At 45.0% G+C, this 16,599-nt stretch overlaps 1 protein-coding gene across 1 annotated transcript in view; it reads right to left on the reverse strand.

Moving 5' to 3' along the window:
* dvl3b (dishevelled segment polarity protein 3b) overlaps positions 1-14,849 on the reverse strand; it is a gene marked incomplete at both ends in the record, with an annotated part of 30,488 nt that extends 15,639 nt beyond the window's left edge. The window contains 7 exons of the mRNA XM_080731144.1: positions 95-164; positions 472-562; positions 2,013-2,169; positions 2,644-2,714; positions 3,076-3,218; positions 3,748-3,817; positions 14,689-14,849. Of these exons, the coding sequence (XP_080587270.1) occupies positions 95-164; positions 472-562; positions 2,013-2,169; positions 2,644-2,714; positions 3,076-3,218; positions 3,748-3,817; positions 14,689-14,849 (763 nt within the window). The remainder of the gene's footprint in view (positions 1-94; positions 165-471; positions 563-2,012; positions 2,170-2,643; positions 2,715-3,075; positions 3,219-3,747; positions 3,818-14,688) is intronic.
* Between the last annotated feature and the right edge of the window lie 1,750 nt (positions 14,850-16,599).

Below are 16,599 nucleotides of genomic sequence, written 5' to 3' on the forward strand. Positions count from 1 at the left end.
TTTCACAACACGATGAGGGATATGCTGGTCTTTTTAGTGGTCAATTAACATGAAATGGGACACAGCCATTGGTAGGCCGGGTCACAGTACTCACCCATATTTAAAGTGACAGTGATGATGTTGAGAGACATTGTGGAGTCAGTTACACTGCTGAACGATGAAGACTACACCCAGAGAGAGAGAGAGAGAGAGAGAGAGAGAGAGAGAGAGAGAGAGAGAGAGAGAGAGAGAGAGAGAGAGAGAGAGAAACAGAGAGAGAGAGAGAGAGAGAGAGAGAGAGGAGAGGGGAGGGGAGGGGAGGAGAATGAAGGACAGATCATTCATAGTGAAGACATATATATATACACACAGAAGTCATAAAACATAACTTCAACTATTTTACAAAATGCGTGTGCGTTTGCGTGCGTGCGTGTGCGTGTGTGTGTGTGCGCGTGTGTGTGTGTGTGTGTGCGTGTGTGTGTGCGTGCATACCTTCTCCATGCGTTGTGGTTTTGGTTTCCGTCGGCGTCTGCGATGCCGTCTGATGAGATGCGACGAGCTGCTCTGCTCTGATTCGCTAAGCCTGCCGTGACATCACAGGAAGGACAATGACATCAGCAAACACATTGTTACTTTAGATTTACTACACTGTCCTTCTGTCTGTCTGTCTGTCTCTCCTACACTGTCTCTCTCTCAGCTGTCCTACTGTCTGTCTCTCCTACACTGTCTCTCTCTCAGCTGTCCTACTGTCTGTCTCTCCTACACTGTCTCCCTCTCAGCTGTCCTACTGTCTGTCTCTCCTACACTGTCTCCCTCTCAGCTGTCCTACTGTCTGTCTCTCCTACACTGTCTCCCTCTCAGCTGTCCTACTGTCTGTCTCTCCTACACTGTCTCTCTCTCAGCTGTCCTACTGTCTGTCTCTCCTACACTGTCTCTCTCAGCTGTCCTACTGTCTGTATCTCCTACGCTGTCTCTCTCTCAGCTGTCCTACTGTCTGTCTCTCCTACACTGTCTCTCTCAGCTGTCCTACTGTATGTCTCTCCTACACTGTCTCTCTCTCAGCTGTCCTACTGTCTGTCTCTCCTACGCTGTCTCTCTCTCAGCTGTCCTACTGTCTGTCTCTCCTACGCTGTCTCTCTCTCAGCTGTCCTACTGTCTGTCTCTCCTACACTGTCTCTCTCTCAGCTGTCCTACTGTCTGTCTCTCCTACACTGTCTCTCTCTCAGCTGTCCTACTGTCTGTCTCTCCTACACTGTCTCTCTCTCAGCTGTCCTACTGTCTGTCTCTCCTACACTGTCTCCCTCTCAGCTGTCCTACTGTCTGTCTCTCCTACACTGTCTCCCTCTCAGCTGTCCTACTGTCTGTCTCTCCTACACTGTCTCTCTCTCAGCTGTCCTACTGTCTGTCTCTCCTACACTGTCTCCCTCTCAGCTGTCCTACTGTCTGTCTCTCCTACACTGTCGGTCTCTCAGCTGTCCTACTGTCTGTCTCTCCTACACTGTCTCTCTCTCAGCTTTAGTACGGATGGCTATACAAGTCACATGACCTCTCTAAGCCAATCATGAGGAAGGTTGCATAGTAGATAGATAATAGCTGAAGTGTGTGTGTGTGTGTGTGTGTGTGTGTGTGTGTGTGTGTGTGTGTGTGTGTGTGTGTGTGTGTGTGTGTGTGTGTGTGTGTGTGTGTCGCTTAACTAGAGCGTGAGATTTGAGCTACTTATATATTGTATAGAGGAGTGTGTTATGTGTGTGTGTGCATGCATGTGTGTATGTGTGCGTGCATATATGCATGTGTGTATGTGTGAGCTACTTATATATTGTATAGAGGAGTGTGTTATGTGTGTGTGTGTGTGTGTGTGTGTGTGTGTGTGTGTGTGTGTGTGTGTGTGTGTGTGTGTGTGTGTGTGTGTGTGTGTGTGTGTGTGTGTGTGTGCACCAGTGTGCCAAGGCTTTCAAGGGTTAGTGACTGTAGGGCAGATTGGCTGGCAATATTGTATTTGTGTGTGTGTGTATGTGCGTGCATGCGTGCCTCACCTGCTCCCCGTGCCGTCCTCCTCTGACTCGTAGAAGCTGCTGATGTCCAATTCGCTGCTCAGCAGCGTCGAGGCGCTGTCGTACCCCGCTAGCTCCGCCCTCTGCTCCACCCCCCTCTGCTCCATTGGTCGAGAGGAGTGTCCATTCAGCCTGCCACCTGCCAGGGGGCAGCAGAGAGGAACGTTAGGGTTTGGTCTGAGCTGCTCAAAGAGTGTCTCACCATCTTATAGAGCTCAACAAAGCAGGGGTCTGCAACGTTTTCAGGCCAAGGAACCTTTAGCTGAGCGAGAGATGAAGCAGGGAGTGGGACCTTATTCGAATGCATTTTTATGTTCTTATGTTAACATGATTAACTTAAATATAAATACATTGGGCATAAAGAATACAATAAAATTGTAATACTGGTCATTAAGCTACAAATATAGACTGAAGTAATTAAAGCGGTTCATTTTTCCATGTTTTGAATTGGAACAGATGAAATCAATACTATATCACTATTCCAATATCAACGCGCCGGGCCGCATTAAGTGAAGGTGGGGCCGCATGTGGCCCCCGGGCCGCCAGTTGCCCATGTATGTTCTAGACAGTTGAAGTCCACCGTCACCAGATATCTGTGATGTGAATGTCTTACCGTCTGTCTGCTCTGCTCTCCTCTCCCTCCGTTCATTCTCTGAATCCTCCTGAGCTGCTAGTGTGTTAGCACTGAAACACACGCACACACACGAGCACACAGGCACAGGCACGCACAGGCACACGCACACACACGCACACACACAGACACATGTTTTTATTTCTTCAAAAATGATGTGTTAGCTAATTCAACATAAAAAAGGCGGAACCAGGGCGGGACAAAGCAGAAAGAGCCTGCCGGTTGGTCAGTCAGGGACCAATCAGAAGGGTGAATTGACAGGTTAATTCCGATGTCTCTGTCATTTTGCAGATTGTCAGCGGCATTATGAGCAAAAATAACACTTAAGTGGAAAGGATATTGTGGAAAACATACCAGTGAAGATTATATAAAAGATAACTTGACACACACACACACAGAGTGGGCGGGACTTACTGGAAAGAGGGCGGTCTGGAGTCTCCTATCCCTCCTGTCCTCTCTAGAGGGGGCGGGGGAATGGGCGGGGCCTGGTCCGGGGGCGGAGCTTCAGACTGACAGTCCGATCCCCCGCCATCTGATTGACAGCTCTCTGAAACCAACTAGAGGGGGGGGGGGGGCAAGATCAGTCCTTATGTTATATACACACACGCACGCACGCACGCACGCAGGCAGGCAGGCAGGCAGGCAGGCAGGCAGGCAGGCAGGCAGGCAGGCAGGCACGCACACACACACACACACACACACACACACACACACACACACATGCAGGCACGCACACCAGGGCTGGTAGGGCCGTTGCCAGGGGCCCTTGGGGGAACTGGACTGCGTGGTCATTGACAACTTACTAAAATTAAATGTATATGTTAATTCAAAATCAAATGTGTCGGCCACTCCTCTGTTATATACAGGTGCTTTCTTGGCCCGCAGGTGATCATCATGGCTTAAAATCCGAGCTGGGTAGTGCGTGTCGGGAGTGAGGGGGGGGGGGGGGGGGGGGGGGGGGGGTTATTGTGGGGGGTGGGGGGCCCCTAAAGAATTATAGGCCAGGGGCCCTCGCGGGGGTTAATCCGTCCATGACGCACACATGCATATAGATAGACTCATAGACAGACAGACAGACAGACTCACCCAGCAGACCACTCGTCCGTTGACACATGGCAGTCTGGCGTTGTCATCAGAAATCTCCTCCTTAACCACCCTAAACACACACACACACACACACACGCACGCACGCACGCACGCACGCACGCACGCACGCACGCACGCACGCACGCACGCACGCACGCACGCACGCACGCACGCACGCGCACGCGCACACGCACACGCACACACACACACGCACACGCACACACAAACGCACACACTTTATTTTTCTGTACTGTGTTTGACTGACAAGACCTCAGGCTGAGGGTTGAGACCAACACAATCAAAATACTCCAAAAAGCAAGACACAGAAACATTGATTGATCTCCTGTGGAGCTATAGCTGTATCCCATGGGTGCCCCACCACCCATTCAGGAGGTGAAAGCATGTTGTGAGACTATCCACAACTTTCCAACATCCCATCGTGCATTGCGCAGAATGTGCAAGCAGCTTCCGGCGCCGCAGCCGAGAGTGATCTACAAGCTCACAACGGTTGCATCTGCGACGTGACGTGAGCTTCTATGTCTGCTGTTAACCGGAAGTATCCCGCAAATAATGCTACAGTAAATTATCGCAGAAACAGGTGGATAAATTCCAATGAAGAAGTGACCGTGGCCACATCTTATTGACCATTCTTTTGCCCTATCCACGAGTTTCCAACGCCCCATAGTGCATTGCGCAGACGCTGTACCGAGCTTCCGGCGCCGCAGCCGAGTGTGATTTACAAGCTCACAACACGTTGCATCTGCGACGCGACGTGAGCTTGTATGTCTGCTGTTAAACCGGAAGTGTGGTCCAAATAATCTCCAGTCGCCTCCAGCAAACTCCCGAGACTTTGCTGAGAGAGAGATGAATCAGGGAGTCAGGGACCCCCAACTACATATTGTATAACATTGTGTTGCAGATTAAAACAGTAGATTTCTTAGACAGCTTAGACTTGTTTGACAGCACTGTCATCATGTTAGAGTAATGTGTATTTTCAGACATTTAACCACTTGAACCATCAAATACTTTTGTCTGCTCTTCTTTTCCCTCTACAAACCTCTTTGCCAAAAATAGCAGATCTACAAGCGTACAACGCCTCGTGCTGCGAGCTTTGTGTAAACAACAAGGTTTGTGTTTTGAACCTTAGGGATGCTAAGGTTCAAATGGTTAATGTAAAAAACATGATCCTATCACACATAATTTTTGGAGGACCCCCTGTAGTAACTCTGAGGACCCCCTAGGGGTTGAAGACCCCTGCCCTATAGAGCAGTGAATGTCATTTACCCTTACTACCTGGTTCATGTTTTTTTCTCCCCATTCTGAATCCCCATAGACTTTTTTTCATATTGCGTCATATAAGAACTGTGTTCCAAACATAAACAAATGATCTCAGCAGTTTGACTCATATGGATATGAAGATTGAAGAATCAACTGATGGTGAAAAAACGCTAATGTTACTGTCACCCAATGAGTTACATTTTCGCTAGAAACAGGCTTTATCAAATATGAGTGACTGACTATCATAAACCATACAGAGCCACCTCCCGACAATATTGTGGAGACCGTTTGTTTATTTTTGGACCACAATGCTTGTATGAGACAATTTTAAGATGACTCAATGTTATTCTTCATAGAGACATTACTTCCGTGAACCGGGGGATGAGCGAGTCACGTCATGACTTCACTGCTCTACACTCACTGAACTAAATATAGGAGCCATCCATCACAGTATGTCATCCCAGTCAAATCACAGGAATCTTTTTTTTTTTTTTTTTTTTCATTCTCTGCTCAGGGCCACTAATCCTTAAACATCATCATAATCCAGTCTAATCCCACTACAGATTAACCTGAACTCATACTACCAGTGGTGTTGTTGATGGTTCAATTCCCTGTGTTGCTCAGTGGTAGAATGAGCTAAATGTCTGAATGGGTGTTGGTGCCTAGAACACAGGGGTGCTAAACTGACGGCCTGCGGAACCAGAAGGGGTCCAAGGATGATGATGATACTGTAAATAAATAAATAAAGCTAAAAACTTAAAAACAGCATCAGTGTTTGATAGGTATTTTGTTATGGTTCATATCATCTTTTTATCAATACATATTGAGGACCACCAGACCCTAAGGCAAAGCCCGTGACTGTGCCAAGGTCTCTGTCTGATAGAACTGAGGCCTTATCAACTGCCTGGAGCCTGTACCTAAACAATGAGAATTGTTTTGGTTTATAAGGCTCAGCTTGGGACATCTGGTGTCATCCAGACACCAGCAAGGACACCTCTTCCCCCCAGTAACCTACTGTATATGGACTCTTTGTCTTGTGATTTGTGGACAAGAAACATATCCTATGAACTGTTGAAACGTCATCCACTGACTGACCAAATGACCATACATATACTCATGTCAAAACATAATTTGACAGAGAGAGCACGAACCATTGATTACTCTGTTACCTTTGTCTTGAATACTCTCTCTCCATAGTAAAACATTCCATTCTCACTCTGATCACTCTCCTGTCTTATTTCTGTGTGATGGATTAATGTATCTCATAGGGGAATAAGAAGGTGTTGTTGTTTATAAATAATATATTTATCAGTGTTCGTCACAGGTCTGTCAGGGTCAGATACAGTATATCCATGCTCTCGGGGCAGAAACCTCCTATATCTCCATATCCTAACTTTGTGTGTTTTGGGGGTAAATAAATGCTCTACTTGATCATAGAGTCACACAAAAGTATCAGAAGTAGCAGATACGGTATACATTCTATACAAGCTCGAAATGCTGTGCGAAGCGACACGTTTTGAGCTTGTAGATCTGCTACTTTTGATAGCCTATTTTTGAATCCTGAAAAGTAACAGTCAGTTTTGGACATGATGAGGTTTCCACGTTATATTCTGATGTTGCTGCTGCATGGGCGATGTAATCACAGCATGCATGCTAACATGATAGCAGCTGAGAACAGACAGCTTGAGGGAGTTTGATGAATCCATCATCTGGACAACTTAAAGGTCTTAAGACATGAAATGTCATTATTTTTTTATTTTGAGGTTTTTTTTCCGGAGTTTCCTGACCTCAATTACACCAAAAACACAGAACTTTCAACATTCAGTGTTTTTTCTGTAATGTATAGTTTTTTGAATTACTAGGGGGGAAGGTGAACTCAACAACCAAAGTGGTAAATGGTAAATGGTGCATTGGACCGATGCAAACACAATGTAAAGTAACATCAAAAGTGATACACCCTCCCCTACAACCACACCCTCCCCTGGATGATGATGCGTACGTCCAGAGACAAATGAACTCACCTTTCTGAGCCTAATTATTCAGGTCAGGAAACATGAAAAAAGTCTAAGAATAAAACAAATGTAAATTTGATGTCATAAGACCTTTAAGTGCAGCTCTAGTGCATCAGCAGCTACCTGGAGCTTCAGGCTAGGTTCATATAGCGTTATAGCAGCCAGGCGTTCATGGAATTTAATGTAGCAGGAGCCAGAATTAATATTTATGGATTAAGCACAGTAAGGATGAACCCTACAGTCAACAAACAACAAAGGTAAAAACAGTGACAGTCACATGCTGTAAATAGAGTTCAGTTGCAGAGAGAACTAGAACTGCACTCTGTCGAGGTGCCAACTTTGCCTTGTGCACAACTGTTAATGATGATGTTGCCAGAAATGCTGGTCCCTGTTTGGGCTACGGGCTTAAACACAGACAGACAACGACAGGGGCGTCACAAGGGGGGGGGGGGGGGGGGGGCACTGAGTTACTAGGGCCCAAGGTGGAGGGGCCCTAGTAACTTTAGCTATTGAAAAATAGCAGATCTACAAGATCACAGCACGGCACCGAGTGCCACACTGCAAGCTTGTAGATCTGCTATTTTTGAGCGGTGGTCACACCGTCTCCATAGCGTGGCCGTGTGTGTAGGTATGTTTGTTTGTATGTGGGTGGGTCTGTATGTAGCCTCAAGCCTGTGTAGTACCTTTTCTGACCACACATGTTAAGGGAGGGGCGCTGTTGTCCAGGCCACACACACACACACACACACACACACACACACACACACACACACACACGGGGGGGGGGTGGGGGGGGGAGAACCACCGCTCAGTTCACACGGGTGTGATTTTTTAAAAGCCCTTAGGGTCCCTGGAACGAAATATTTTGAGATGGGTGTCCGACGCTGTCCGTGGCCAAATACATATAATTTTGGGGGTCCTTGACATGAAAAAGTTTGAGCATCACTGACATGGAAACATAGGTTTCTTGCACACATTTTCACAGTTTTTCAAAAAAAAAAGCAGATCTACAAGCTCGCAGCGTGGCACTCAGTGCCGCGCTGTGAGCTTGTATATCTGCTATTTTTCCAATGGTTAACATTCATGGGGGGCCCGCAGTGAATCCTTGTACCCACTACCCAGGGCCCAGAATTTGGTGTGACGCCCCCTGGACGACATACCTACAGTACATACACAGCCAAACGCAGTACTTGCGCGCTCTGCTGACACAAGTAAGTAAGTAACAATGTCTTTTTTGCCTCAAATAAACTTGGATACCAGGTAAGCATCAAATCTAACATCTGTCTGAACAGCATGCTGTCTAAATAACCTTATGTACATTTGTGGTCAGAAAAAAAACCTAATCAAAGCAATGAGAGAAACAGTACACGCATGTTCCACAACAATTCACCAAGATACTTTATATCTGCATAATAAGCTATAGTCTATGGCAGGGGTTTTCAAAGTGGGTGACGGGGCACCCTGGGGTGCCACGACGGCAGTCCAGGGGTGCCGCGAGATCATTTGATAATATTTGGAATTTATTTGGACACTTGAAAAAATATTTAGTATCATTTTAAACTTGAAGTACAAAGTTATTTTCAATCAGTTCTAACCAAAATGGCTGTTATCTCAACGTTTTCCTTGCAACATAATCACTAAAATTTTGTCACTGTCGGGCAGAAACCTCGTATCTCCAAGTTTCAAATGTGTACGTCTTTTGGTAAAGCAAAGCCCTGCTTCATCATACAAGACTGTCGCACAAAACTAGTGAAAACAGCCGATCTACAAGCACACAACGCCTCGTGATGCGAGGCATTGTGTGCTTGTAGATCAGCTGTTTTCACTAGTTTAGTACATTTAGTACATTTTATAGATGATAAATAGAAAACAAACGGTTTTGGACATACAAGGTTTCCACCCGACAACGACGATATCGATATGCTATAAATATAAGGTGCTGCGAGTGAAAATTATAATGTAGGGGTGCCTTGGATTAAAAACATATTCATGGGGTGCCCTGAGACGAAAAAATGTGGGAACCCCTGGTCTATGGAACATGAAGGGATGCAAGGAGAGAGAAGTGCTGGGGGTGTGGTGGAGTCTGAAGAGAGAACTGGGGGTTGGAGTCACCATATCAGCTATTCGAGTCTTTAAAGGGCAGGGAAAGATAAAAACCCACAAACTACCGCCCTGATTTCACCTGAAGAGCAGCACGTTTTAACCACATGAACCATAGCGTCCCTATATTTCCCCGCAAACATTCAGCGGAAATAGCTGTTCTACAGGATCACAATGCGTTGCATCGAACCTGTTAGACTGGCTATTTTCGGCAAAGTGATTTGGTGTAGAGGGGGAAAAGAGGAGTAGACCAAACATAGAGCCCTGGGGGACCCTTGTCAACTAAAGTATACAGGGTTTAAGTGGTTACGATTTGCCTGGCGGTGCCAGCCTCTATCACACACTTACTACCAGGGGGTGGTGTTGTGCGGTCTGGTTTATTAACCAGGCTAGGTTAGGATATCCAGACAATCCTTAATCTTAGTGAACAAGGAGTGAACAAGGAGTACGATATGCAGTTGCACTTTGGACGCAGGGGAAAAGAGGGCAATCGTCCTCACAAACCCGACTCACTCATCATCCCAAAACAGGACCAGAACAGAGCATCTCGTCAGGCATTCAACGAATAAACTAGAAAAATCACAAAGACCCATTGGAGGGAGAGAGAGAGAGAGAGAGAGAGAGAGAGAGAGAGAGAGAGAGAGAGAGAGAGAGAGAGAGAGAGAGACCGAGAAATTCAGAGGGCTGCTGTGTTGGAGGAGGGAGGAAAACCACCCCAGAGTAGGGGAGAGGGGGACAAAAGGGGGAGAGTGGGGGACAGGGACGGACTGGGACTAAAATTCTGCCCTGGCATCTTGGCCAGACCAGCCCCCACAACCAGCACGCGCGCAGATACTCTACCGACTCGTCGGGTCGAGGGCGGCACATATAAATACACAAGCTTTTAATACCACAACTTTTACAGACAACATAAATGATAACTACACAATCCATAAATTGTATAAGTTAGCGTACAGTTCTCACCACCAACAAGCGGAGTATGAACATGATTAGTGCCAAAATGTGTCAGAACTTTGGCAAATTTTGACCGATATTTTTACAGATTTTTTTTCTTTTTTGCCCTATATGCCAGAAGGCCAGCCCCCCCCCTGGTGGGGGAGAGAGAGAGAAAGAGAGGAGGAGAGGGGAGAGACAGGGAAAGAGGAGCAGCGAGGGAGAGCGAGGGAGAGAGGAGGAGCAGCATCTCTATCTGCAGGCCAGAAGGCCAGCAGCAGCAGCAGCAGCATCTGCGATGGACAGACAGCTTCATAGAGCACTGCTCCCCTGGGAAGCAGTAAACCTGCTGTCACAGATGTTACCCAGGACTGTGCATAAGAGGAGGGACACGCTAACCACAGCCATGCATACACACACTACTAGGGCATTCACCAAATATTTGAATATTCGAATATCAAAGTCACTATTCAACGCTGTTCACCAAAGTCGAATATTCGCTTTTTTTTTTTTTTTATTGTTTTCTCTTAGAAATCTTTAAAAATATATAGTTTATAAAGCTTGGCTAGATAGGAAGTCATAAGAACGAGTGGTCAATGCCCCTGGTGGACGCATTTATTAATGCTCTATACCAGGGGTTCTCAAACCTTGTTAGGTCGTGACCCCCAAAATAAACATATTTGAACTGGGGACCCCCACCCTGACAAGCACTTGGAATTGTAGGTATTACATTTAATGTGACTAGGTTCCACAGAGATCGGCTATTTTCACAAATGTTCGCCTTTTGCTTACTTAATATTTGATAGTTTGGCCAGTCCTGTCGAATATTCGACTATTCGAATACTTTGAGGTCGAATAATTCCAACACTAAAAATCACTATTCGTGAATGCCCCAACACACACTGGCCATCATGGCAGTTTAGTGGACATACTGTCTGAATTTAGTTGTTAGTTGTAGTTGTGTTTAGTTTGTTTTCAACAGTCGGCCACATTTGCACATAATGTGAACGTATTCCTCACAGTATGAGCAGTGGGGAAGTGCAAATAAAAACAGCGTCCGGGGAGCAGTTAACCACATGAAATCTACCGTCCCATGTTGTGGACATATCGTAATTATGCAAGCATTCAGCGAATATCAGCTCACAGTGTGTTGTGTTGTGACACATTGTGAAAAAGATATTTGGTGTAGAGGTGAGGAAAAGTATAGACCCCTGGGGGACCCCACTCTTTAAAGTGTGGTAAAGTGACTATAGCTCAGACTGGGCAGGGCAAACAGGGGACCTTTCTGACCAGAGCCTTCTACCTATAGAGAGTTGCATCACTCCTGTTCACGTCATGGGGCCAGGTCTTCTACACACACATCTATTGGCGTATTTTGACAAACCACGAACCGGAAGTTTACAGAATGCACTGAAGTCTATGAGGGGTAAAGTGACAATGAACCATGTGACCAGCGCTGTTTCTGACCCCGCAATGATAGAACTCTCTGATTAGACCACTCTGGCTATGACCATACAGCCGATGTACAGCAGTGGACCAAGTACTCAACCCCAGTATTAGAGTAAAAGTACAGATAGCCTACTCCCGGTCAACTTTACTCCACTGCAAGTAAAAGTAGCTCCGTCAAAATGTTACTCCTGTGAAAGTTCAAAAGTCCTTGCTTTTAAATGTACTAAAGCATTCAAAAGTACATGCTTTTAAAACCAATTAAAGCACAAGTAAAGGTATCTATAAGTAGTACATTTAAATCAATGCATTGCTATTGTCACAATGAATTAATAGAACCTAGCAGATATGTAGTTTCAGTTGGTACTTCGGTAAACACGGTAGCATTAAAATGACTTTGTTTTTTTGTCTGTGTTCATTATCCCCAAAATCTCAAACATGAACTTCAGAGGTCATGGGGGTGTGCGGGTGTTCTTGGAACGTTGAGGTGCCCAGTGGTTCTGTATCCATTTACAAGTAGTTCTACCTCCTATCTGTGCAAATCAACATCAGCTGGGTTAGAGAAAATATATATATTTTATATTAGTTTTCTTTTTACCAAGCTGTCACAGAAGAAACCGCTCATGATGAGTAAAAGTAAGAGCTCTATCTCTCCACATATTCCCAACCGGATTGTTGCTGAGCATCAACATGGACCTGGTTACAGACATGTTGTGAAACATCAATATTGAATAGTGAATGTTCCATTAAGCCATGGACCACTCTGAAAGACCTTCTCAGAAATAGCTCCAAAAAGATGCGCGGCAGAGAAAACAATAGTCAATAGGCAATGCACTCCACTGCCAAGGTGGAGTGCATTGCCTCTCAGGTTGTGAATGTCTTGAGAGAGCTCTTTGATTTTACCCATCATGAGATGTTTTTCAATTTGCAATAAACCATCTGATGCTGATGTGCACAAAAGAGATAGAAATACTGAGAATGTAATTGTCGCCGCCGGTATACAGCTTTTTCTTGGTGTGTTCAATACCTTTTTTCAATACCCTGGTCCCTGGTTTAATGCATACCAAACTAGGGGTCCTTCAAGTAAAATAAAAGCGTTTCCGAACTACTGCTTTATAACATACAATTCACATAATGAATTAGATGTTGTGAATTCTAATGAGTGATGGAAAATAAAAATAAATATACAAACAAAGGTCTGAAAGTCATCAGACTCTTTATTTCTCTGGGTGTCTAAATGTCTACCCTGCTATACGGTTCACAATGCTGGAGAACGACAGAAAATGATCTCCAAAATTTCTGTCGAACTTTCCACACAGAAAACCAACAGAAAATACAAAAAATACTCAGGCTCAAAACCTTCTATCTCCAAACAACATCTTCTTATCAGGGGTCATCAATATGTCCGTACGCGGACAAATAATGTCCTTGGCAAGACATGTCCTTGTCTGTGGCAAATACTAGATGTTGTTTTTGTTTTTACACACCATATAATGTAATATAATGTCTTATTTTGTCCATAAGACCCAATTACTTGATGTCAAGTCTTCAGGTTTTCTTCAGAATACACTGATACACTGACACTATGGCACTATGGAGTCCACTAACACTAGTGGTTCTCAAATGATTTATTTGCAGCCAAGGACCCCCTTAACTCTGAGAGTTACAACCCTGTTATGGTCATTGTGTTTCTGGTAATATTAGTGTCCAGTGTCCACTCATTGTGTATGTCTGTGGCAAAAAAACAAGGCACAAGCCAGCATGGTGATGACCCCTGCTTCTTATCCTGTGTAAAAAGGAAAACATGGCTACCATCCTTATGCAATCCTTATGCATCCGTAGAGCGCAGGACAACATCACCTGAACTGAACTGCCCCTCACTGACTGGACACCAGATGGTAAAGGTAAAACAGGCCGACCCAAGAACGCCTGGCGGGGGACAGTGGAGGGAGAGCTGAAGAACCTGCATCACACCTGACACAAAAACACTGGCCCAGAACAGACTGGAGTGGAAATCCTTTGTCGCTGCCCTACATGAAGGGCAGTAAGTAAGTGACAATAAATGGAAACCTAATGGATACTAAAGTACGGGGTAAACGGTCCTTAGCTCCAGGATGACTGCAGGTGCGGTGGTCTCAAAAACATAAAGGACGTTGGGCTGCATATATTATTAAGAAAACGCCTTAGACAGCGACTTAAGAAAATCGTTTTCTTTTCTTTTAGTTGCTCATAAAGTGCTCTGTGTTTCGATCCTGGCACCTTCGTCAATGCTATATGAACATTGATTTATACTCACTAGTCCTGTGCCCGGGGGGGTGCACAGTATATGAGGGGTTGAATGTAGGAGTTTCAGAAGTAACGTTGGAGAACACAGATCGGTGCCCGTTGGGCAGAACAGTCACCATTGATGTCCAGTTGTGCAATACCCGTCTGTGATGTTTCAGCATGTGGCTGTTACCATGGTGGTGAAATGTCTAGTCCCTGTCCAGTTGTGGAACATACTGTGTTGTCAAATAAATGATAAATAAACAAAATCACCTTAATATTGTGTTAACTAATAAATGATGCTTGTAAAACCGTTGTTATAAAATCTATAACACACTGGAATCAAGGTTGTGCTCATAAAGATGTCCATGTTTGTGTTTCTATATATAAATAGACAAAAAGACAACATGAGAAACCACTTATGATTCATAAGGACTACGACAGAGAAATATAAATCACAAAATCAAAAGACCTTATTTTCGATATTGATAGATAGATAGATACCTTTATTATCCCAAGGGGGGAATTCTAGATGTTAAACCACTGCCACTGCAGGGATAGCAATCTGAAGTATAAAATCTGGCCTTTTGCCCTATTTAGTTTATTTCACATGAGGAATGGCACAACTATCACGATTCCCAATATTAAAGAAAAACAAAAACAAATCATAACATGATAGAAGATCACAGTCATGCAATTACAGTCATAGTGCTCAGTGTGTGTTTGTCTAAGTGAATGGACCCTTACAGGTGTCAAATTAACTTAACACTTAAACAGACTGGACCTGACCTCTGTGTAGGCCTACTTGAACTAATATCTTTTATCTTTTGACTAATGTCCCCAGTCCCACCCACCTAGCATATGGATGCTGGGTTTAAGTCATATTCATAATGTCTTGTTCTCTTACCCGACGTCTTCATCGATGGACTTGAAGAAGAACTTGTAGCTGGGCTTGTTGAGGAGCTGCTTGAAGGCCCCCAGGGTGACGGCCTCCGGTGGGACAGGGACCTTGATCAGGTAGGGGGTGTCCTGCTCGTCAAGGTGGTAGATGATCTTTGTCTCCCCCATGGCCGCTCATCCAGACGCCCCAGTGTCAGTCTATAAGATACCACTATATATACCCCTATAAGATACCTCCAACCCCAGTGTCTGGTACCCAGTCTATAAGATACCCCTCTAACCCCAGTGTCTGGTACCCAGTCTATAATATACTACTATAAGATACCCCTAACCCCAGTGTCTGATACCACTGATACAACTCAGTCTATAAGATACCCCTATAAGATAACCCTAACCCTATAAGATACCCCTATAATATATCCTAACCCCAGTGTCTGGTACCCAGTCTATAAGATACCACTATAAGATACCCCTTACCCCAGTGATACCACTCAGTCTATAAGATAAGATAACCCAGTGTCTGGCAGCACTGATACCGGAGGAGGATGAGTCTATAGGATGATGCCCCTCTCCTGTGATCTTCTGCAGCTACCTCTCCTCTCTCCTTCTCTCCTCTCCTTATCTCCTCCTCTCACCTCCTCAGTCCTCTCCTCTCCTCTCCTCTCCTCTCGTCAGGCAGAGATTAGCGTCGACGACTCGTTAGCCTATTTCTTAGAGCTCACATTTCCAATCCAAATCCAACGGCATCCTAAAGCAGCAGCAGCATCAGCAGCAGCACATCCATGTTGTATGCTATTCCTCTGGTCAGTCACACGCATCATCATCATCATCATCATCTTCGCGTCTCTCCGTTGTTTTGTGTCTGATGGAGGATGGAGGATCCAGCGGCGCGTCAAGTGACTCACCGTAGCGTCATAGAAACTCACCATTCTCCTCCTATTAGCCCTGATAACATGACGGTCACTGATAACATGATGTGCAACGGTCATGGGTCAGGATTCACCTGCGTTGGTACAAGCAACTTCAAAAGCCTACACAAACTACACAAGCATTCAGATTTCACAAACAAAGTGCTTAATAAAGTCTCACATCGGTCTAAATACTGGCCGGCATTCTATAATTACCCGTATCCTCCGTGTTCTTTAATAAGAAGCCTTTTTATCTGATTGTTTTCTGTTTTCCCATGTATTTCCTGGTGTTCCGCATGCGCACCAACCCCGTCTATTGACCACTGAGATGTGGGCGTGGCCTTGCAAAAATGGGTCCGGAAATACATGGGAAAACAGAAAGATATCTGATAAAAAGGCTTCTTATTAAAGAACACGGAGGATACGGGTCATTATAGAATGCCGGCCAGTATCTAAACAGGTTTGAAACTTTATAAAGCACTTTGTTTGTGAAAAATGAATGTTTGTGTAGTTTGTATGGGCTTTTGAATTCGCCTCTATGAACGCAGGTGCATCCTCATCCGTGACCGTGACGGTCGTAGTCATGTTATCAGCGACCGTCGATCATGTTTCAGGACTGGAGCCGTTTGTTTAGTTATTTATTTATTTATGTCCGAATCAGCTTGGAGTTCATTCGTTGCTATTTCATGTGGCTGAATGCTCGGTTCATTCGTTGTACATTCTCCTAACGCTGAGGTGAACTTGTATAGGTTGATACTACAGTTGATATGATGATCATAATATTAAAATGATGTCGGTGGTTTGGAGAAGCTAAAAAGCTTTTATTTTGGAGGAGTGGTTCCGCCTTACCGGAAATGAAAATGCCCTAGCTCCGTTGCTCAGTGTTGCGCACGTTGACGGAGGAGGCAAACAGCTGTGTGTGTGTGTGTGTGTGTGTGTGTGTGTGTGTGTGTGTGTGTGTGTGTGAGAGAGAGAGAGAGAGAGAGAGAGAGAGAGAGAGAGAAAGTGAT

The sequence above is a fragment of the Nannobrachium achirus genome (assembly GCF_963921795.1).
Source record: "Nannobrachium achirus genome assembly, chromosome: 8".
NCBI lineage: Eukaryota > Metazoa > Chordata > Actinopteri > Myctophiformes > Myctophidae > Nannobrachium > Nannobrachium achirus.